Below are 23,383 nucleotides of genomic sequence, written 5' to 3'. Positions count from 1 at the left end.
CTCTAGCTGTTGGGTCAGAATATCGGATCAAAGTGCCAAGTTTAGAGAATACAAAAAATATAAATATAACAGTTAATGCAGTTTGCATATAATTAGGCTTCATTCTTTATTTTTTTGTGCCAATCCCAGAAGCGCAATATTGTTTTAAACAAGATGACTGGAAAGAACTGGATTTTTCCTATTTTCATGCCAAATTTGGTGTCAACTGACAAAGTAGTTGCAGAGAAAATGTCAATGTTAAAGTTTACCACGGACACACAGACACACCGACACACAGACAACCGAACACCGGGTTAAAACATAGACTCACTTTGTTTACACAACTTGACCTTAAGGGTGTAGACGCCAATAGGTCGTTAAACTCCAATAGTAGGTGTTTACACAAGTGAGTCAAAAATGGTGGCACTGTAGTGTAGCAATGCGCTCTCCCTAGGGAGAGCAGCCCAAATTTCACACAGAGAAATCTGTTGTGATAAAAAAAATATATATTTTTTTTTAAAAGCTATCACATATTCACAGAACAAAAAAAGTTGATTGTCTGCACACAACTAAGGTGAAATACAATATATCAAATTTTCTTTTAAAAACAGCACTCCTTCCCGTGCCCCCTCTCACTTACCACACACAAATCTCACTGTCTTAAACACACAGGCCTGTTTCAGCAGTACCACAATGCTTAAAAAAAATTAAAAAAAAAAAAAAATCCCACAACCCCAAATGTTTGCCAGAAGCATTCACAGAAAAGTTATTTGTACCCATGAAATCAAAACACAAAAATACAAAGAAACCTTTTCATCTCTCAAAGCGCAGGAAAGAATGTGAAAGCTAAGCATGGCAAACATTTCCAGCACAAGGTGACTGGATTCTCACCACACAAACACACCATCAGTGATGGCCACGACTCTTTACAAGAAAGTAAAAAAAACAAAAAAAACAAAACAAAAACAAACAAAAAACACCATGACTGAAACACCCACTTTAAGTTATGAAGACAACTGCACTTAACATACACACTAAAGTCACACACAAAAACATAAGCACAACCGCCCCCCCCCCCCATCTCCCCCACACATACATGCTCACAAATCTACACACACACACACACACACACACAAACACACACACAAAAGCACACAAACACACACACATACACACACAAACATAAGCGCGTGCGCGCGCACACACACACACACACACACACATCACTCACATAAACCCTTAACACACTTACACACACACGTGCACAGATACATAATGCAAATGCACCGATTTGAAGTCTCAAAGACACCAAGGCCCAACCCTCAACCATTACATATACATACCCAGGCCCCACTCTCCACAAATACGTATAAAATATATTCACACACACACACACACACACACACACACACACTAGCATACAAATGATACATAAGCATCTCACAAAAACATAAAGCGTCATTCAGCGTAACTGGCTGAGAACATGGAGTGAGACAAGTGACAGGACTCACGACTGGGAAAATGGGCACGAGTTTACAGCTCGCACACAGGACGCATGTCACATCATCAGCTGGACACCAAGCCCCAGGGTCTGGGGAGATGGTTTTGTGACAAGGTAAAAAGGGAATTCTTCTTCTTCGTTTCCTTTGTGGGCTGCAACTCCCATGCTCACTCGTATGTTAACGAGTGGGCTTTTACGTGTATGACCGTTTTTATCCCGCCATGTAGGCAGTCATACTTTGTTTTCGGCGTGTGCATGCTGGGTATGTTCTTGTTTCCATAACTCACCAAACGCTGACATGGACTACAAGATCTTTAATGTGCATATTTTATCTCCTACTTGCGTATACACATGAAGGAGGTTCAGGCACAAGCAGGTCTGCACATATGTTGACCTTGGAGATTGGAAAAATCTCCACCCCTTAGCCACTAAGCCCCGGTACCAAGATTCAAACCTGGGATACTCAGACTGAAAGTCAGTGCTTTAACCACTCGGCTATTGCACCCCTCTAAAAAGAAGAAACTACAGGAGTGAAGAGAGAAAGGCTGTAGCTGTGTGCTTGGATCAATGTCTTCACGTCCTAATGAACGTCTTTTTTGTCACACCTTTTTACAACTATGCAGATCCGTTGGGTAATCCAGAAGCACACACTAACAGTCAAATCCAACATCCACCCAGCTTCGGTGGACAAGTTGGTAATGAAAGGTATACAAATGAGGAACTATGTATTAAATATCATACATACGACGAAAAGACCCAAAGAAAAGACAAGAAAAGACATAGAAAAAGAAGAAGAATATAAAAAAACCCAGAAGACAGGAAGATCAACAGTTAAACATCTAACAAGCCTTGGCAGACAAATCGATAATGAAAGGTACACAACTGAGGACCTATCCACTAAATATCACACATACAATGTAAAGACCTAGAGAAAAGAGGACAAGAAAAGACATAGAAACAGCACAAAAACAACAGAAGATAGAGTGAGAGACAGCGAACGAGCACAATATGGACAGACAGTCCACACAGTATGGGAATGTATGGTGGGAATTAATGCATGCCCCAGGTGTTTGCAGTAAGCAGGCATTGTGTCCACAAGCAAGCAGTGTTCTGGGACTGACAGGTGGCTAAAAGCGAAGGGTCAGTTAGTCAAACACCACCGTACTCACCGTGTTCTAAATAAGAAAAGAAAATGAAAAACGCTGTTATTTCTTGTTTTAAAGATTGAGAGTTTAAGGTAGCATTATACTGTAATCGCTCCCTTGGTCACATTCTTCAGTTTCACATTCAAGTGTGTATGCATGTGCATACAGACTTTGCATACATGGACACATAAGAACACACACACACACACAAAACACAAACACACACATACATACACACGCCATCCTGATACATCTTTTCTGTAGCAAAAACAATGCTCTAACTCCTATCTAACAAGACTACAGCAGGAGGAAAAGCAACAGTCCAAGCCACTGCTCCACTGATACATACTGGCCTCAGCTGACAGGCAGCACTAAGGCCAAAGATGGGCGTCTTGGTATCAACCACCTGACAGCTGAGGATTCTGCCTTGAAAACTCAGTAGTGGTGACAATATGGCTTGAAAACATTTCCAATGACAGTTCATAGTTACTGTTCCACTCATTTCCCATGACAGTTCAAAGTTACTGATCCACTCATTTCCCATGACAGTTCAAAGTTACTGGTCCACTCATTTCCCATGACAGTTCAAAGTTACTGATCCACTACTCATTTCCCATAACAGTTCAAAGTTACTGGTCCACTCATTTCCCATAACAGTTCAAAGTTACTGATCCACTCATTTCCCATAACAGTTCAAAGTTACTGATCCACTCATTTCCCATGACAGTTCAAAGTTACTGATCCACTCATTTCCCATGACAGTTCAAAGTTACTGATCCACTAATTTCCCATGTAAGTTCAAAGTTACTGATCCACTCATTTCCCATGTAAGTTCAAAGTTACTGATCCACTAATTTCCCATGACAGTTCAAAGTTACTGATCCACTCATTTCCCATGTAAGTTCAAAGTTACTGATCCACTCATTTCCCATAAGAGTTCAAAGTTACTGATCCACTAATTTCCCATGAGAGTTCAAAGTTACTGATCCACTCATTTCCCATGTAAGTTGAAAGTTACTGATCCACTCATTTCCCACGTAAGTTCAAAGTTACTGGTCCACTAATTTCCCATAACAGTTCAAAGTTACTGGTCCAAAACCTGCATGCGTACAAGTTCACAGGTGCTACCAATCACTTCTTAAAATTGTTTCTTTGTTTTTTTGGGGGGTGACAGTGTGGCTGGAGACATCTGCCATGGGTGTTCAAGTTTACTGATTCCACCCCTTTATTATACCAGGAGCTCAATTTCACCTCCCCTCAACCCTCACCACAATGAGACTCAGGTGTCCTCAACAAACAACAAAAACCAAAGTCCCCTTTGTGTTAATGACATACGCTGCTCGTGTGAAAAAGACATTGAGACAGTAAAATATTACCGAAACAATTTTGAGTGAGCACACCAAATACTTTAATGACAGAATTCAAAGGAAATTTTCTATCTAAAATTACGTTTAAATAACATACTTACTGTGACCCAACTAGTGCAGACTTCAGCAGGGGTCTGACATTCCTGTCCTGTCCAAACTACTATCCGCCTATGCGGGGAAAACGAAAGCAACTACGGCCGATAACCTCCCGGAAGTAGGTAACTTCCCCTTTGTCCCGCTAGCTAGTGCCCTCTTTTGATGGCAGCCATCATGACCCCTGTTCCTAACATCTTGTTATGGACAAAAGTGAAACGAGTGCTTATTTGCAACAACAACAACAACAACAAAAAAGAAGGAAAATCAACCAATTAAACAGACCAACAATCTCATTTAATGCATTTGCTTTTGATAATATTGCTTCTCTATAAAAGTAATAGCATATAAATGCCCAGTAAGCAAGGCCATACAAAAAATGCAAATTAGATTAACGAATAAACTGCAAAGGACTTCAGTTAATAACACAGGCACATGAATATGATTACTACACCAAGGCACGATGTTAGGTCTGTGATGACTAAAACCTGCCACAAAAAGAAAAGACAACGGGTAAACACTACAGTGCACAATGACAAAGCACAGTACATATTACACACTGACAAAATGTGTTCTACATATGTGCGACTTACCTTGACATCTGGGTGTAATGTCACATAGCTGTGTAATCCAAGCTGAAAAACATGAACTGATTCATAAGCATGCACATCAATCAATGACCTTATACATGTCTATGTACACACATGCCTAAACACATGCACGCACACATGCGTTTTTCTTCTAAATTCTGCAAACATTCACCCCTTTACCCCTACACACACACACTCCCTCCCACTCCACCCCTCTCCCCAGCCCCAGTCTTATATCACTTAAAGTATTAAGATGTAAAGACAAAGTTGAAACACACAAACACACACACCAAAAAAACCCAAAACAAAAAAAACAACAACAAAAAACCAACAACAACAACAAAACAAACAAACAAAAAAAACACACACACACACACACACACACAATCACCAGAAAACTTATTCAGTCAAGAAAATAATGTTTACTGCCAAAATGATTCTATGTTGTACTGACATATGTACCCATGCACACACACACACACACACACACACACACACACACAAATATTTACAGTCAGAATGATGCTGTGTTGTACTGACATAATTATGTACCCAAGCACACACACACACACACACACACACACACACACACACACAACCCATCCACCCTCACTCTCACACACACACACACACACACACACACACACAGAGCCAGAATCAAAGCACACAAGCACTCACCTTGTTCTCAATCTCAAAGCTGGGCTTGTCTCTCACAGAGCACAGTGCAGAAGTTGAAGGGGAAGTCAGGGCCTGAGGCACAACAACAACAACAACAAAATAAATAAATAAAATAAAAAAAAGGCAGGCAGAGTTTCAGTTTCAGCTTCCAGGAGGAGTCAGAGCGAACAGACTGCATACATTATGCACATCTCACAAAGAAAGGTGGCAGAATAGTTAAGGCCAGACACGGTAGCACAAAAACGTATGAAATAAACTTGAAGTTTATGGCTTTCTGTGACATGGTATGCAAAGATACTGGACTAAACATGTCTAAAAAGGTCATTTTGTGCAATTTGTCGTGACGGTTTAAATGGAAACGAATCCAAAATGGCCGACAAACAAAAAAAATTAAAAGCTTAGAACTTCGGTACCTTTATAGATATTTGTTTGTTTGATTTATTTGTATTTGTTCTTTATTATAATGCAGTGGTATTTTGGAATTTGAATAAATACATTTATTATTATTTTTTTGTTGAAATGAGTATAAATTCCTTGACATCATTTTTTTCAAATGAGTGTATATTCATTCTTTTACTAGTACTATACAAACCACTGCACTATAATAAAGATGAATACATAAAGAAAGAAAGTACTAAGTTTGAACATGCTATCTTTTAAAGTTTTTGAGCATTAGCATTTTGAAAAATGGTATTACGAGGACAAAACACAAAACTGAGAAAACAGGAAAAGAAAGAGATGTGCTTGTACTCACAAGAAATCACACATGTTGATGCTGTTTGAAGCTTTATTTAAGTGAATATAGTACCCAGGTGAAACGGACTATAAAGATTAGATGTTGAAGAAGCAAATTATGCGAAAAAACCAAAATCACAAAAAATCATGATTTTGGTCAAAATTTCACTACCGTGTCTGGCCTTAACTCACTCAGTACGGCCAGTCCTCTCTTCTCCTCCACAGAGACCCCTCGGATGTCCAGTGGGTGTCTGAATGACCCAACCTTTAGCTTCCGTCATCAGAATTGTGGTATTCTTTGTCAACAAACACCTCTTCAGTATAAGAGCCTTCAACTTGCAATATTTTGATGGTGGTAATTGGGGTGAAATGCTGTTAATGTCGTCTCTTTCGCCGTTCGTATGGAGTGAGTTAAGACGCTCATCTGCCAACATAGCGAGTCTGTGAGGGCCTGGGTCTGGGTTTGAATCCGGCTCTCACCCTTTCTCCAAAGTCTGACTGGAAAATCGAACTGAGAGTCTAGTCTTTTGGATGAGACGATAAACCGAGGTCCCGTGTGCAGCACGCACTTGGCGCACCGAAAAAGAACCCATGGCAATGAGAGTGTTGTCCTCTGGCCAAAGAAAAAATCCACACAGATAGGTACACAAAAAATTATATATGCATGCACTCAAGGCCTGACTAAGCATATGTGGTGTAGTGAATATGGATTTGTCCAAACACAGTGATAAACTGAAACTGAAACTCATCTCACAGATACACTGACATTCACTCGGCAGACTTGTGCCCACACAACTGCACTCACACACACACAGACACATATGTTGATTGACTGATATGGAAACACATAATTGATTGATATGGAAACACATAATTGATGGATATGGAAACACATATATCACCTATCCCCTATCAGAGACCAAGCTCCAAACGCTTTACACAGTTACTTATGAAGCAGGCTGCCAACCTGGGTACAGCCAGCTGAAAGCTGCCTTAGCACACTCATCATTCGTTTCATGCATCATTCAGTCAAGCTTCAAATTAGTGGGAATGCGGAAGAAGAAGAAGAAGTAGTTAAGCTTCAGTCACACTCACACACACACATACAGACACACATGCACACACATACATATATATACACACGCGCATATATTAGAATGGAATTTACTAGGACATTTTGCCATGGACAACTCTCTTGTTGCTGTGGGTTCTTTACATGTGCTAAATGCATGCTACAAGCGGGGCAATGGTTTATCATCTCATCCAAATGACCAGTGTCCAGACCACTGCTGTTTAGGGTCCAGTGAGAAGGAGAAAATTCTGCCATGTGTGGGATTTTTTTTTTTGGATATGTATGATCAGATTTTAAAGAGTGTGAATGACTGGTGTGTAAGCGCTTTGATTCGTCTCTGCATGAGATTCAGCGCTATCTAAATACTAATCATTATTATCATTATCACTATAATTATTATTATCATTATTACCATCCGATTTTCAATATCAAGCACCTTCGGAATTCTCTTCCTCTGCATCTCCGGCACTCACCAACTCTGTCCTCTTTTAAAAGAAAACTGAAAACCCATTTGTTCAAAATGGATTTCCGATGTGACAAAGCATAGTTCTTCGTCTCCTCTACACTCCCCTTGTATCCTCCTCCCTTTGAGTGTTCCTGTGGTGTGTGTGCTTGTGGGTCAGCATTTGCTCTGTGTGTGTGTGTGTGCGTGTATGCACGCACACGTGTGTGTGTGTAGAGTGTTATTTTGTGCCTTTTTTTCCTGCAATTATTCATATCTGCAAATCTGTTGTATTGCATTGATGGATACCACTTCTTATGTCCACATGTGCTCTTATTTTGTGCAATGCACTATTGTATATGTACTGTTTCATGTGAGGCGCTTAGAACCCATCTATGGGGAGTTTGTGTCATATAAGTACAATACATTATCATCATTATCATTATATTTTCTCACTTCCTTAGCAGACACGCGACCGTTGGGCCACCACCACCCCTCCCTACCTCTGTGACGTCCTGCAGCACGGCCACGCCCTGCGGGGTCAGGTTGACCTGCAGGCGGTCCATGGAGTCCACCATCAGGTACAGGCAGCTGTCCGCCCCACCCTCCTCCTCCTCCTCCTCCCCCGCCATGCCCCCTCCTACTCCTCCTCCTCCCCCTGCGTCCACCTCATCCAGGCTGCTGTACTGACCTGCACAGAGATGCCAACCCATGTCAGGTGTTTGTGGGATCAATCATGAAATATGGTAGGAACGCACCAACCCATGTCAGGTGTTTGTGGGAACAATCATGAAGTTTGGTAGGAACGCACCAACCCATGTCAGGTGTTTGTGGGAACAATCATGAAGTTTGGTAGGAACGCACCAACCCATGTCAGGTGTTTGTGGGAACAATCATTAAGTCTGGTAGGAACACGCTGAATTTGGTAGGAACACACTGGACTCCGAGCCCAATAGCAACCGTATATTTCATCTACAAGGCATACAAGCACTTGATTTAGCCAGGTTCTCTCCTGTTTGGGCAAACGATAAAGCTGACTGGTCCACTCAATGATTAGCTGAGCATCATCACTGAGACCAAGGCCTCGTGATCATCAGGTCTAGAGTGTCTGGGTAATGGTACGACAGGAAACCATGTGACCATGCTATGCAGTTGAAAATGAACTTGTTGGAACAATTTTGACTTTGGCATAACATCGGAACAAACTATGATCGACCGTAACAAAATACGGTGAAATCGTAACAGTTGGCATTTTTGCCGGCAACACAACACACATCCGAGAGAGAGAGAGAGAGAGAGAGAGAGAGAGAGAGGATGTGTGTGCGTTCCCTCATGAGGAATCAACATGAGTGAGTAAGTGTGTGATTGTGTGTGTGTTAATGTGTATGTGGGGGAGGAGGGGGGATGGGTGAGTATGTGCAAAGTTATATGAATGCATGTGTACATGCCATTTAAGTTGGGGGGGTTTTCATCATCATTATTATTGTTGTCGTTGTCGTTCTCATTGTTCCTGTTGTTGCTGCAATAGTATATATTGCAATCATAATACTTACACAATTTTTAGTATGGTATGTGAAGCGACTCTTTAAACAGCTGTAGTCTTAAAAACCAACCAGTTGATACCAGTATTCATTCATTCTTATCAAAATATGACATAAAATAACACAAATGATACCAATACACAATTAATAAAATGTATCATACTGTGCAAGGTATGGGAAACATCGGTCAATTTCAACGTCCATTGCTTAAAGTTTCATTTTTGCGCATCAAGAATAATGAAAAATACGCTTTCTGCATATCAAAACAAAAAGAAGAAAAAAATCAAGAAAAATACAACAGGAAATAACAAAATTGAAAAAAAAAAAACCAACATGAGAGAAAGTCAATGTCCATGTGGTACTAGCATGCATATACAAAAACAAGTTTTCCAACAGACTTGAAAAGATACCCTTGTCCTAATCAGTTCTTAGACAGTCTCGAAAATACAAAAGAAACATCAACTCAAACTGGAATCAATCATCCTAGACCAGTGACAAATTATGAAGTTCTGCAGAATGAATCTCTCTCTCTCTCTCTCTCCCTCACACACACACACACATGCACACACACACACGCACACACACACACAAAGATTTTCAAATAATCTGTACTTCGGATGAGACAAAAACTAAACAGAAAGCACAGCAACATTTTCCTTCACATTTTAATCCTTCTGTGACGGACAGGAAAACTGCTGTCTGTAAAAAAAAAAAAAAAAGAACCCCAAACGACCAATTGTAAAATGGGTAAAGTTAAGCATGTTTTCAATGCAGGCATGTGCATGTTCAAACAAATGAAAATGAACTGTTTTGAAAAAAAACAAAAAACAAAAAAACATTCTCAACTGGATGGGATGAACACTGACCGAAAACACCAATTCAAGCTGACATGCAGTAAGAACACCAACAAATCTGTTAAATCCAATCGCTGATCAAGATCTTACTCGTCGTCGTGGTGCAGTCTGAGACAACAGAGAAACAGGTGACAAAGATGATGACACACACACTCAAAGCAGCTGCCAGAAAGGGTCGCCCACAAACACAAATTGACCGTGAACATAAATAAGCATTGACAGCATAGCAATCGCCATCAGTCAAAGTGAAGGAATGGGTGAATACAGCATGCATTCTTCTTCTAGTTTTTGAAAAAACTCTCTCTCTCTCTCTCTCTCTCTCACACACACACACACATGCATGCACACACACACACACACACGCACACATGCATTCACACACACACACACACACACACATGCATGCACACACACACACACACACACACACACACACAGTCCAGTTGGTATCCTCCTTTGATGTATTATAATTAATGTTGTTATTTATATTTACATTGTTGTAGGTTAATACTTGTTGATATGCATATACATATTCTCCCTCCCATGACACCTCATTCAATACACACCACAATCTCTTTAGACTTTTTCTTATAATAATATACCTTTCCTCTGATACATAACATGAACACTTTTTTACACTAATATTCACATCCATTCACTTTCCTTTATCCACTACTTTATACTCCTTTCTGTCGAAAAACACTTATAGTGAATAGATGTTAAACTGAAGATAAAACACATACACACACCACATACATATTTCTGAAAGTTTGCTTCACAATCAAGCTGGATATTTTATTAAATCAAGTTTGCAGTTAATTTTGTTCTAGGTATTCAGTCCTTTGTACATGGATCTTTTTCTTTTTTCTTTTTTGACTCACTTGTGTAAACAAAGTGAGTATGTTTTAACCCAGCGTTCCGTTGTCTGTGTGTGTGTGTGTGTGTGTGTGTGTGTGTGTGTGTGTGTGTGTGTGTCTGTGTCAGTGGTAAACTTTAACACTGCCATTTTCTCTGGAAATACTTTGTCAGTTGACACCAAATTTGGCATAAAAATAGGAAAAATTCAGTTCTTTCCAGTCATCTTGTTTAAAACAATATTGCACCTCTGGGATGGGCACAACAACAAAAAATAAAAAAGAAGCCAAATTATATGCAAACTGAATTTACTTATATATTTATATTTTTTTATTCTCTAAATTTGGCACTTTGATCTGATATTCTGACACAACAACAAGAGCAGTCATTTTTTAAATCATTTTTTGTTCAAACAGGAACTTCTTTTGCTAAACATGGAAGTTATATTTATTTTGCATGTCTTTGGTGCAGATAGTAAGAAAGAGAAATTAATCTGTAATTAATGCTAGGGGGCTTAATTTGTTTCAAACTGATCTTTCTCATCTTAAACATTACATTTTGAAATTATACTCAATACATAAAAAGCTTGTGTATTTTACTCTCAGTGTACAGGGCTTTCACTATTTTCATTCACCCAAGTGGTCTTTTTCAGAAAATACTAAAATCAATACGAGTGGACTTTATAGATCTATTGGTTGAGCCCTAAAGGTCATGGGCAAAAATCAACTGTGTACACATATTTATACATATTCAAAGCGCGTGCTCATATTCTTCACAAACGCAAACAACGCCATTTTGTTTCAAGTTGTTAACCTGCCTGTTCAATCCTATATTCAATTGACAATACACGATAACATGTGATGGAAAGTTGGAGAAGGAGACCGTTAAATATTTATTCAGAGAAAGATTTGTGAACGCCTCATCACTTACTGTATTATGCCCCAAGCTGCCATAAAAATATCCACAGAATCAGTCGGAATTCACAGTTAAAAATAATAAACCATGGGAGTTAATACCCTTGAATTGATGAAACGTAAAAATTTCCAGTCTTGACTTTTCTCAAAATGAAGTCCTTTTCACTTCATATGACATTTAGAAGAACTTTTACTTGGCTCTACATGTTATTAGTTTAACATAATACTCAAATTTCATATCAACTTTAAAACTATAAAACTAGAATGAACATAAAAGAGAAATTGAATCGACCATGTCAACCGGGTGTAACTAAACTTGTACATCTACCTAGATCCAGAGAAAACGACTAAATGTTGCAGTGTGATTGCGGGGATAGCCACGTCTCCTTTACCGCAGACTTAAAAAGAATTTTTAATTGCCTTTAAAGATTTTTTTAATGCCCAAGATACACCAGAATAATATGATTTAAACAGCGTTCTCACTGCGAATACCGCAATTGATTTATCACCCTTTAAAAAAGCATGTTTAAATGTAATATTTTTAAACATCACTTAAGGAACCACGATAGTGTAATGGGTAAGACAGTTTCTTCTCACCCGAACACACAGGGTTCAAATCTGCCATTAGGACTTTTTTTTTTTCGTTTTCTTTTAACCCGAAGCTTTATAATAACAAATACAGAACACATTTTAACGATCTTTTTTTTTTTTTTTTTTAAAGTGTATCACAAGTGAGTCTTGAAGGCCTTGCCTCTCTTGTTTTTTTCTTCTAAAGTCAAAATATGTGGATAGATGTTAAACTGAAGAACATACACCATGTACAAAAAAAAAAGGATTCACAAATTATCTGTAACTTAGATGAGACGAAAACCTCCCAGACAGAGAAACATAGCAACATGTTCTTTAACATTCTAATCATTTTTAACAGATCAGACAATCCCTATCTGTAAAAGCACCCCAAAGAACTACTGTGAAGACAGTTAAGACAAGAAACGTTTTTTGATGCAAGAATCTGCATGTTCAAACAAATCAAAATGAACTGTTTTTTGAAAAAAAAACAACATTCTCAACTGAATGAACACAGACGTTAACGTCACTTCAATCTGACATGCATGAGGAAGGAATATACATATATGCATGCACTCCAGGCCTGACAAAGTGCTTTGGGTTATGCTGCTGCAGGTTAGGCAACTGCCTAGCACATGTAATACAGCATTTGCATTTATTTTTATCACGACAGATTTCTCTGTGTAAAATCCGGGCTGCTCTCCCCAGGGAGAGCGCGTCACTACACTACAGCACCATCCTTTTTTTTGTATTTTTTCCTGCGTGTATTTTTTTTTTTATTTGTTTTTCCTATCGAAGTGGATCTTTCTACAGAATTTTGCCAGGAACAACCTTTTTGTTGCCGTGGGTTCTTTTATGTGCGTTAAATGTATGCTGCACACGGGACCTCAGTTTATCGTCTCATCCGAATGACTAGCGTCCAGACCACCACTCTAGGTCTAGTGGAGGGGGAGAAAATTGAGCCGTGATTTGAACCAGCGCGCTCAGATTCTCTCGCTTCCAAGGTGGGCGTGTTACCTCTAGGCTATCACTCCACATGCGTGGATTTGTCCGAAAACAGTGACGCCTCCTTGAAAATTGAAAACTGAAAAAAAAAAAAAAGCTGAAATCTGACATGCAATAAGAACATCAACTGACAACAAATCCCTTGAATTCAAAGCATTGATCAAGATCTCACTTGACGATACGGAGGAGTCTAGGATAACAGAGAGAAACAGGCAGTGAGCGGCCATTCAGACTGAAGATGAAAAACATGGTGACACACACACACTCAAAGCAGCTGTGAGAAACCATCATGCACAAACACAAACTGGCCATGAACGAAAGCATGAACAGCGATATCCGTAAGTCAAAGTGAAGGAAAAAAGGAACACAACATGTATTCTTGGCTCAGTTATTAAAAGCACACAAGCTTTTGTACACAAACAGATTGTTAACCAATGCTTTCCTGTAATCCCATGCTTTATCTAACTTTACAATAAAGTGTGGGATTGCAAGAAAGCATGGTTGTGCCCCTGGCATGCTTTTTCTCAACTGTAAGGAAGTGGGGTGGGTGCGAGGGGAGGGTGCTCCGTGCACCCACATTTTCTTGCAATGTGTGAGAAAGCTTGGGAAGTCACCCTTATTTTTACCCCAGACATTTCCTTTGCCATGAGGGGTGGTTTCTTGTCTTTTCATCTTACAAATCTTCAAGAAAAATGAGAGAAAAAAAAAAGAGAGAGAGAGAAAGAGGGGGATGGTGACAACAATGATCACGGCAATGATGATGGCTTTAATGAAGACATTGATGGTGATGACACTGAAAATGACACCTATTTATTGCACTTCACATGACTGAAATGATTTGCTGCAATGCACCAACTGCAAATTTGACATTGAACAAAATCATGAATTATGCCAATGTGTATAACTCAAGCAGAAATGCACACCAAGACTTGACACCAATCTTTCCCGATGGACGTAGGCAACTTTCTATATTAATGTAAAAGAAACAGGAGTTTCACACTCCTACATCTTCAGGAAGGGAGCATGGGAACGGGACCAAATCAAGTGTTGATATTTGCTGTGATGCAACCGTTTCTGTCACATTTACTAAGAATGTTCTTTCACTGCAAGTTTGTTCATTTTTTCGTTTTGCGTGTCAGCATCCATTTGCATGCAATGTCTCATTCAAATTAGCTTCTGACTTTCAGAGCTAATACTCATGATTCTTCTTTTTTTAACTTAACAAAAAAAACAAAAAAGAAAAAAAAAGAAAGAAAACAAGCAAACCAAACAGACACAAAGGAAACACACACACACACACACACACACACACACACACACACAAATGGATTCTCAGATAATTTGTTTTTCAGATGAAAGAAAAACAAAACAGAAAACACGGCAACACTTTGTTTTCCTGAACATTTGAATCCTTCTTTAAAGGACAGGAAAATTCCTGTCTGCAAACAAAAACAAAAAACAAAAACAAGACAAAAAAATTGAAACACAACAAAAATCGTATAAAGGGTAAAGAGCGTTTTTAATGCAGGTATCTGCAAGTCCACACAAATCAAAGTGAACTGCTTTGAAAAAACATTCTCGACAGAATGAACACTGAATATAACAGCAAGTCAATCTGACATGCAAAACGAACACCAACTGATATAATAAACCAATGAAATCCAATCAGTGATCAAGATCTTACTTGATGACCAGGAGGTTTCTGGGACAGAAACAAAAAGTGAACAGCCCCATGAACTATGTACAGCTGACAAGGTTGATCACACACACACACACACACACACACACACACACACACTCAAAGCAACTGTGAGAAAGGGTCATGCACAAACTGACCAAGAACATAAGCATGAACAATAATATCCATCAGTCAAAGTGAAGGAGAGGAGGTACACAGCATGTGTTCTTGTTCTGGTTTTTGAAAGCACTCATGCAAGAGCACACACACACACACACACACACACACGCACACACACACACACATACTCACACACACACACTGTCACACATCAACACACACACACTGTCACACATCAACACACACACACACACACACACACACACACAATCAGAAAAAAGGATTCTCCATCTGTACCTCAGATGAGACAAAAACTAAACAGACACCAACATATTCTTTAACATTTTAGTACTTAACACAGAAAAACCCCTGTCTGTAAAAGAAACCCCAAAGAACCAATTCTGAAAAGAGTAACGTCAAGAACAGTTTCTAACACAGGCACCTGCACATGAAGTCAAAGTGAACTGTTTAAAAAAAAACAACAACCCAAAAACAATCTTAACCAGATTAACACTGACCGAAACATCAGTCCAATCTGACAGGCAACAAGAACATCAACCGACAACAAATCTGTCAAAATCCAAACACTGAGAAAGATCTTACCAGATCTGTCATCTGTGTCAGAGGATGAGTCACTGAACAACAAGATCTTACTCAACACGAACAAGTCTGGGAGAACAGAAAGAAAGAAAAAGTGAGCGTACACAAGCACTACGGCCAGGTGAGAAATATGATGGCACGCAAACTCAAAGCAGCTGTGACTGAGGGCCATGCACAAACACAAAGTAACCATAATGTAAGCATGAACAGCCATATACATCAATCAAAATGACGGAAAAAAACGGAACACAGCATGTATTCCAGGCCTGGGCATTGAAAGCATTCATGCCTGCACGCGCGCGCGCACACACACACACACACACACACACAGTCTGTTTTAAGCACACACACATATACACACACACACACATGAGAAAAGACTAGAATTGTGCAACTTATTCAAATTCAATTTAAGGCAGAGGAGAGAGAGGTGGTGGGAGTGGCAGGGGGGTGCAGGGGAGGGGGGAAGATGGGGGTGAAAGGGAAGCAGAGGGTGGGGATCTGGGGGGGGGGGGAGGGGGGTACTATTCCACTACAAAGTGACTATGTGAAACATAGCGCGATCTACATGTGAAAACAAAAATGATGAACATGAAAACATAATGTGATCTACATGTGAAAAAAGAAAAAGATGAACATGCAAATTGACCCTTATTTTCCTCTATTCCATTTTTTTGTGTTTTGTTGTTGTCTTTTTAATAAATAAGAAGCGTCTATTACCTCCTGATACACATTTACCCCTGCTTTTCATTATTTAGAATTCAACAGCCAAATCCTGTTTTCAACAAACTTTCGCACCTTGCTACTGTTATTAGATCCAGTCAACTCACACTGGAAGACAAACTTGTAGGAATGTTTGGACAATTTGTTTATCGCTGCTGATGAAACGTCATCACATGGAGAATCCTGTCAATTTCTTGTTCTGTTTTGTTGTATCCATTGTAGACTTAATTTCATGTGTGTAGTATGTGTGACTGCATATGTATGTCTTATAAACCTTAAGTGTGTGTTTTAAATAGTGGGTTCTTTTTTTTCTTTTGGACTTCCTTTGCTATGACTAAAGTGAGTGTGATCCTGTTTTACATATGTTGTATACAATTTTTTTTTTCTGCTTTGCATGTAATCTGCATTTTTCTATGTATCACAGACTTCGCCACACTTAATTTCTCTACTGAGATAATAGAGTTGTTCTGATTCTGAAACCATGTTCAGGTTTAATTGACAACTGAATCTGATTCTAACCCTGACTCTTATTCTTTGCAGAAGCACCCAACTGATGAAAAAAAGAAGCAACAACAAAAAATAACCACCAAACAAAGCAAGGTATGTACAACAACGTCCACGAGAACAACATCCATCCAAGTGCTGACCAGTGGTGACATCCACGGGCCCCCGTGACGTGAGGAAGACGGGTTTCTCCATGCCCGAATCCACAACGTCCTCATTGTCGTCCGTCTCGCTGACGTCAGCGTCGCTGCTGTCGCTGGAGAAAATGCTGCCCAGTTTGTTGGTGATGCTGTTGATGAAGCCCTCGGGCTCCGAGTCCGACTCCCCCTGAACACTACTGTGGTGACTGACTGAATCTGAAACGCCAGCGGCAGGATGAACGATGGTGATTTGGATACTTATACAGTGCCTATTCTCGGTTGGAGATCAAGCTCTAAGCTCTAGGCTGCCTGCCTGGGTATAGAGCCGACTGATGGCTGCGATTTGGGCGCTCATCATTCGTTTCCTGTGTCATTCAATCAGGTTTCAGTTACACACACATACACACTCATACAGACATGGAATATCTTAAGTGTATGACTGTTTAATGATGATAATGATGATATAATTACTTAATGATGATATGGATACTTATATTGAGCCTATCCTCGGTCAGAGACCAAGCTCTGAGCGCTTTACGAACACGGGGTCATTTGCACAACAGACTGCCTACCTGTACAGAGCCAACAGCCGACTGCCATTGGGCGCTCATCATTTGTTTGCTGCGTCATTCAATCAGATTTCAGGCATGCACACAAACACATGCAGACAGACATGTAACATTTCACGAGTATGATCGTTTTGTTTATTTACACAACCTCTCTTGGAAATACAGTGTCTGCGATCGGTGAAAATGCTGAGACAAACCCTTCTGGTTGACAATCAGTACTGAAAAGGTTCTGTCTTTTTCTACCTGTATTTCATGGGGACACCCCCTACCTCCCCCCCCCCACCCCCCCACCTCCCGAAACACCCTCTCACCATAGCTCCTCTCGCTGCCGTGCCGCACGCGCCGCAGCGACTTGTGCCGGATGACCGTCATGTCCGGGGAGGAGGACTCCGTGTCCGTCTCGGAGCTGGAGGATCGAACCCGGGCCCGGTGCATCATCTCCTGCACCTCGGACTGCAGCCCGTCAGGCACGTCCAGGTCTTGGTCCTCGTACATGCAGAGCATGGGGAAGCTGCGGGCCCGCACCACCTTGACCAGCACCTCCCAGGGCCGGTACACCCCCTCCTTCTCCATGACGGGTTCGATCAGCGGCTCCCAGGTGCTCAGCTTCTCATTGTAGTACATCATGTCCAGGTGAAGCTCCGCCTCCAGGTACAGCTGAATCAAAAGGGAGGGCGGGGGCCGGGGGGGTTGTGGGGGTGTGAAGTTTCAACATAGGTTGTCAGTCAGCACTCACACACAAACAAACGCACACACACACAAAAACACAAACACACACACTCACACACAGATGGGCTGATCACCAAACGAGGAGCCAGACTGACCTTTTTGGTTCAGTCATGGATGGAGACATCGAGTGAGGAGACACACAAAGCACACACACACACACACACACGAACACACACACACACACACACGAACACACACACACATACAAGCACAAACACACACATGAACACACACACACACGTACACACACACACACATACACATCAACTTTTTTGGTCCAGTCATTGATGGAGGCACTGAGCGAGCAGACACACACACACACACCAACCTTTCTGGTTCAGTAATGGATGGAGGCACTGAGCGAGCAGACACACACACACACACACACACACCAACCTTTTTGGTCCAGTCATTGATGGAGGCATCGAGCAAGGAGACGCACACGCACACGCACACACACACAAACAAAACACACACACACACACCAACCTTTTTGGTCCAGTCACGGATGGAGGCATCGAGCGAGGAGCGGAGGCAGAGGATGGGGATGTGGTGGTCCAGGTTGACGATCTCAAAGAAGGCGCACACCTCCTTCACCTCCACCTTCAGGATGTCCTGGGCGCTCTCTGGGGGGTGCAGCTCCCGCCGCACACTGCCGTAGTCCGCTGCAACACAGGCACTACCGTACACACTTCAATGCATTGATGCACTATTATACAATTATATATCTTCTTCTTCTTCTGCGTTCGTGGGCTGCAACTCCCACATTCACTCGTATATACGAGAGTGGGCTTTTACGTGTATGACCATTTTTAACCCGCCATGTAGGCAGCCATACTCTGCTTTCGGGGGTGTACATGCTGGGTATATTCTTGTTTCCATAACCCACTGAATGCTGACATAGTACGTCCACTCATCAAGAAACCATCTTTGGATCATAATTGCTTGAAAAATTATCGACCTGTCTCTAATCTGTCATTTTTATCAAAACTGCTAGAAAAGATCATATTGTCTCAGCTCTTAGCTCATCTGGAGCAGAATGGCTTACTTAATTCCCACCAGTCAGCTTATAGACGTGGTCATAGTTGCGAAACAGCCCTTCTTAGAATAGTGAATGATTTGCTTTCGGGATTTGATGAGGATAAGATATCTGTTCTCGCTCTCTTAGATTTGTCAGCAGCTTTTGACACTATCGACCACTCTATCCTCTTGAACAGACTTAAAACTTCCTTTGGTATTCGTGACACTGCACTAGCATGGATCACGTCTTACCTGTCAGATCGTACACAGAAAGTGTGTGTAAATGGTACATACTCTAGAGTATCTGCCTTGAAATATGGTGTCCCACAAGGGTCCGTCCTAGGTCCTGTTCTTTTCGTGCTGTATGCGGCTCCTGTGTCGGATGTCATCAGTCATCATGCGATGTCGCATGAGAGCTTTGCTGATGACACACAACTTTATCAGTCGGCTTCCATAGCTGAATTTGATGCACTGGTGACTCAAACACAGGAGTGCATTGCTGGCCTAAAGGACTGGATGACTCTCAACAAGCTGCAATTAAATGATGATAAGACTGAATTGATGATAACCTGTCCAAAGAAGTTTCGTCAACATCCTTCCTTTCCTGACTCTGTTCTGATCAATAGCACACCTGTTTCACTTTCTCCCTCTGTTCGCAGTCTTGGTGTAATCCTGGACCAGTCTCTTTCCTTCCAACAGCACATTTCGAATATCTGTAAAGTTGCCTATTTGGAACTGCGTAGAATCAGCTCTATCCGCCACTATCTCTCAACCGATGCAACAAAGACACTTGTATGCTCTCTGGTTCTCTCAAGATTGGATTACTGCAACTCTCTTTTGGCCGGCCTTCCCAAATACCTGTTAGACAGACTCCAACGAATTCAGAATAACGCTGCCAGACTCATTTGCAGAGCTTCTAAATTTGACCATGTTTCTCCTCTCCTTCAGTCTCTCCACTGGTTGCCTGTTTCTGATCGAACAGACTATAAGCTATCCACTCTGACCTTTTCTGCAGTCAACGGATCTGGCCCCAAGTATCTTTCTGAACTCATCCATATCTATACCCCGTCTCGCCAGCTCCGTTCTTCCTCTGATGCTCGACTTCTCAGGATACCTCACGTCAGAAGTAAGACCTATGGACACAGATCGTTTTCTTTTCAATCGCCAAAGACGTGGAACAAGCTCCCTGATAACCTCCGTCATTCTGATTCCCTCGCATCTTTTAAATCTCGTCTCAAAACTCACCTTTTCCCTCAGCAATAAGTTCAATTGTGGCAGGTCCACAACTACATGCATGTATATGAATGTGTATTGTGTGTGCGTGTGTTTATGTAAGTTTGTGCCTGCCTATGTGTGCGTATTTGTTAGGGTAGCTGTTAGATACACATGTATGTTAAAATGGATGTATGCAGTGTGTGTGTGTGTGTCCGTGCGTGTGTGTGTGCGCGTGCGTGCGTGCGTGCGTGTGTGTGTGTGTGTGTGTGGTCACATTTAGATATAATGTTTTATGTTATCAAAAGCGTTTTTGTAAAGCACCTAGAGCAGATTTCTGGATAGTGTGCTATATAAGTATCCATTATTATTATTATTATTATTATAGATTACAGGATCTTTAACATGCATATTTGATCTTCTGCTTGTGTTTACACACAAAGAGGGTTCAGGCACCAGCAATTCTGCACATATGTTGACCTGGGATTTCGTAAAAATCTCCACCCTTTACCAATTATACATCAATGCAGGCACTACTGTGTACACTTCAATACATTGATTCATCATAAAATAGCAGTATATCGCTATATAGTTCACTGCAATGTAGGCACTACCGTACGCACTTCAATACATCAATGCATCGTTATATAGTTATATATCACTGTGCAGGCTGCTGAATGCAGGCACTACTGTATGCACTTCAATTGATGCATGCCATTTACCACAAAAAATCAGGACTATTGAGTGCATCATTATATAAGCTGCATTACCTAACCTTTTTTTTTTTTAATCACTGCCATAATCCGCTGCAATGCAGGCACTACCATACGCACTTCAATGAACTGAAGCATCGTTATATAGTTATATATCATTTTATTGGCCGCTGCAATGCAGGCACAACTGTACGCACTCCAATGAACTGATGCATGTCATTACTAGAAAAAATGGGGCTACTGAGTGCATCGTTATGTAAGCAGCATCCCCTAAATTCTTTTTTATATTACTGCCATAGTCCGCTGCAATGCAGGCACTACTGTATGTACTCCTGTGCAATGATGCATGTCATTACTGGAAAAAATCGGGCTACTGAGCACATTATTTTATAAGCAGCATCCCCTAATTTTTTTTTTTTTTTTTTAATCATTGCCATAGTCCGCTGCAATGCAGGCAATACCATGTGCACTTCAATACAGTGATGCATGCCATTTACCATAAAAATCAGGCTATTGAGTGCATCGTTATATTGGCCCCATCTCCTAATTTCCTTTTTTTTTTTTTTAAATAAAAAATCAGGAGTTGGTGGTTTATGATACAAATATTACACACACACACAAAAAAAAGTGCAAAAGATCCACATCCTTGAAGCGTCTCAGATCTAATCAAGCAAGTATATAAGTTGCTACACTAACAGATAGTATCACTGACATATTCAATGTTTCTGGTTTTTGCTTGTGGCTTTTCTCGTGAGAAATGATGTCAGGAAAAAAGGTGGATGGAATGGGAAGTCTGACAACCTACCCAAAGATAAGAACCATCTGACTCTAAGAGAGGTTTCTTTTCCCTATTTCTCAACATGACACAGGCTACTTGTGGACTGGTGGCACTGAGACTGTGGCAGATGAACCCAGGTGTGGCTGCATATGGGCGACTTGGAATGAGTGGTACATTAGTAACACAAATGAAACATGCAGATGATACAATGGAGTGATGGCCTAGAGGTAAAGCATCCGCCCAGGAAACGAGAGAATCTCAGCGCGCTGGTTCGAATCATGGCTCAGCCGCCGATATTTTTTCCCCCTCCACTAGACTCTGAGTGGTGATATGGACGCTAGTCATTCGGATGAGACAATAAACCGAGGTCCCGTGTGCAGCATGCACTTAGTGCATGTAAAAGAACCCACAGCAACGAAAGGGTTGTTCGTGGCAGAATTGTGTAGAAAAATCCACTTCGATAGGAAACATAAATAAAACTGCATGCAGTTTTCCTGGGTGGCGCTGTAGTATAGCGACGTGTTCTCCAAGGGGAGAGCAGCCTGAATTTCACACAGAGAAATATGTTGTGATAAAAGAAATACAAATACAATACAAATAGATACAAAATGTTGGGGCAGCAAGGATCCAACAACGAACAAACAAAAAAAACTCTCAAGTCTTACGTTTGTCTCGAAGCCACTTTTCATTGGTGACGGCAGAAATCCCCCACAGGTTGGACAGTTCCTCTGGTTTTGTCTCTTTTGCTGGGGTAGACTGCTGTGTTCACACACACACACACACACACACACATATTCGTACACATTTATATACCCATGCACACGTATGAACATATACACAAATACACATGCATGCACACCACACGCACACACACACACACCATACACACATACATGTACACACACACACACACACCACACACACACACACATATACACACACCCCACATACCAACACAAACACACACACACACAGGCTCACACACACACACACACACACACACACACACACACAATCTGGTGGCTCTGACTTTTCAACCGACAGGAAACATGGTGGATCAAAATGAAAACACACTGAGTACAGACCCGTCAGAGTCTAAAACTGAACAACAACAACAAGAGCAATACGAAGATAAAACCCTGCCCTGTATGCCCATCCACATGACTCAAGGAGAGCTGACCTGGTGCATATCTGTTATGCATATGTGTATGTATGTGTGAATGTGTGGGGTTTTTTTTTGTTTTTTTTTACATTTATTT

The 23,383-nt window shown here is 40.9% G+C and overlaps 1 protein-coding gene across 1 annotated transcript in view; it reads right to left on the bottom strand.

The window, feature by feature from the left end:
- The window catches only part of LOC143282785 (intermembrane lipid transfer protein VPS13A-like), a 210,239-nt gene that overhangs the window by 74,264 nt on the left and 112,592 nt on the right, over positions 1 to 23,383 (bottom strand). Inside the window, 7 exon segments of the mRNA XM_076588549.1 lie at positions 4,679 to 4,720; positions 5,354 to 5,425; positions 8,106 to 8,293; positions 17,107 to 17,319; positions 17,984 to 18,329; positions 18,891 to 19,066; positions 22,790 to 22,883. Of these exon segments, the coding sequence (XP_076444664.1) occupies positions 4,679 to 4,720; positions 5,354 to 5,425; positions 8,106 to 8,293; positions 17,107 to 17,319; positions 17,984 to 18,329; positions 18,891 to 19,066; positions 22,790 to 22,883 (1,131 nt within the window).

The sequence above is a fragment of the Babylonia areolata genome, chromosome 6, assembly GCF_041734735.1.
Source record: "Babylonia areolata isolate BAREFJ2019XMU chromosome 6, ASM4173473v1, whole genome shotgun sequence".
In the NCBI taxonomy this organism is placed as follows: Eukaryota; Metazoa; Mollusca; class Gastropoda; order Neogastropoda; family Buccinidae; genus Babylonia; species Babylonia areolata.
The sequence above is the reverse complement of the archived record's forward strand: the minus strand, read 5'-3'. Positions and strand labels throughout refer to the sequence as shown.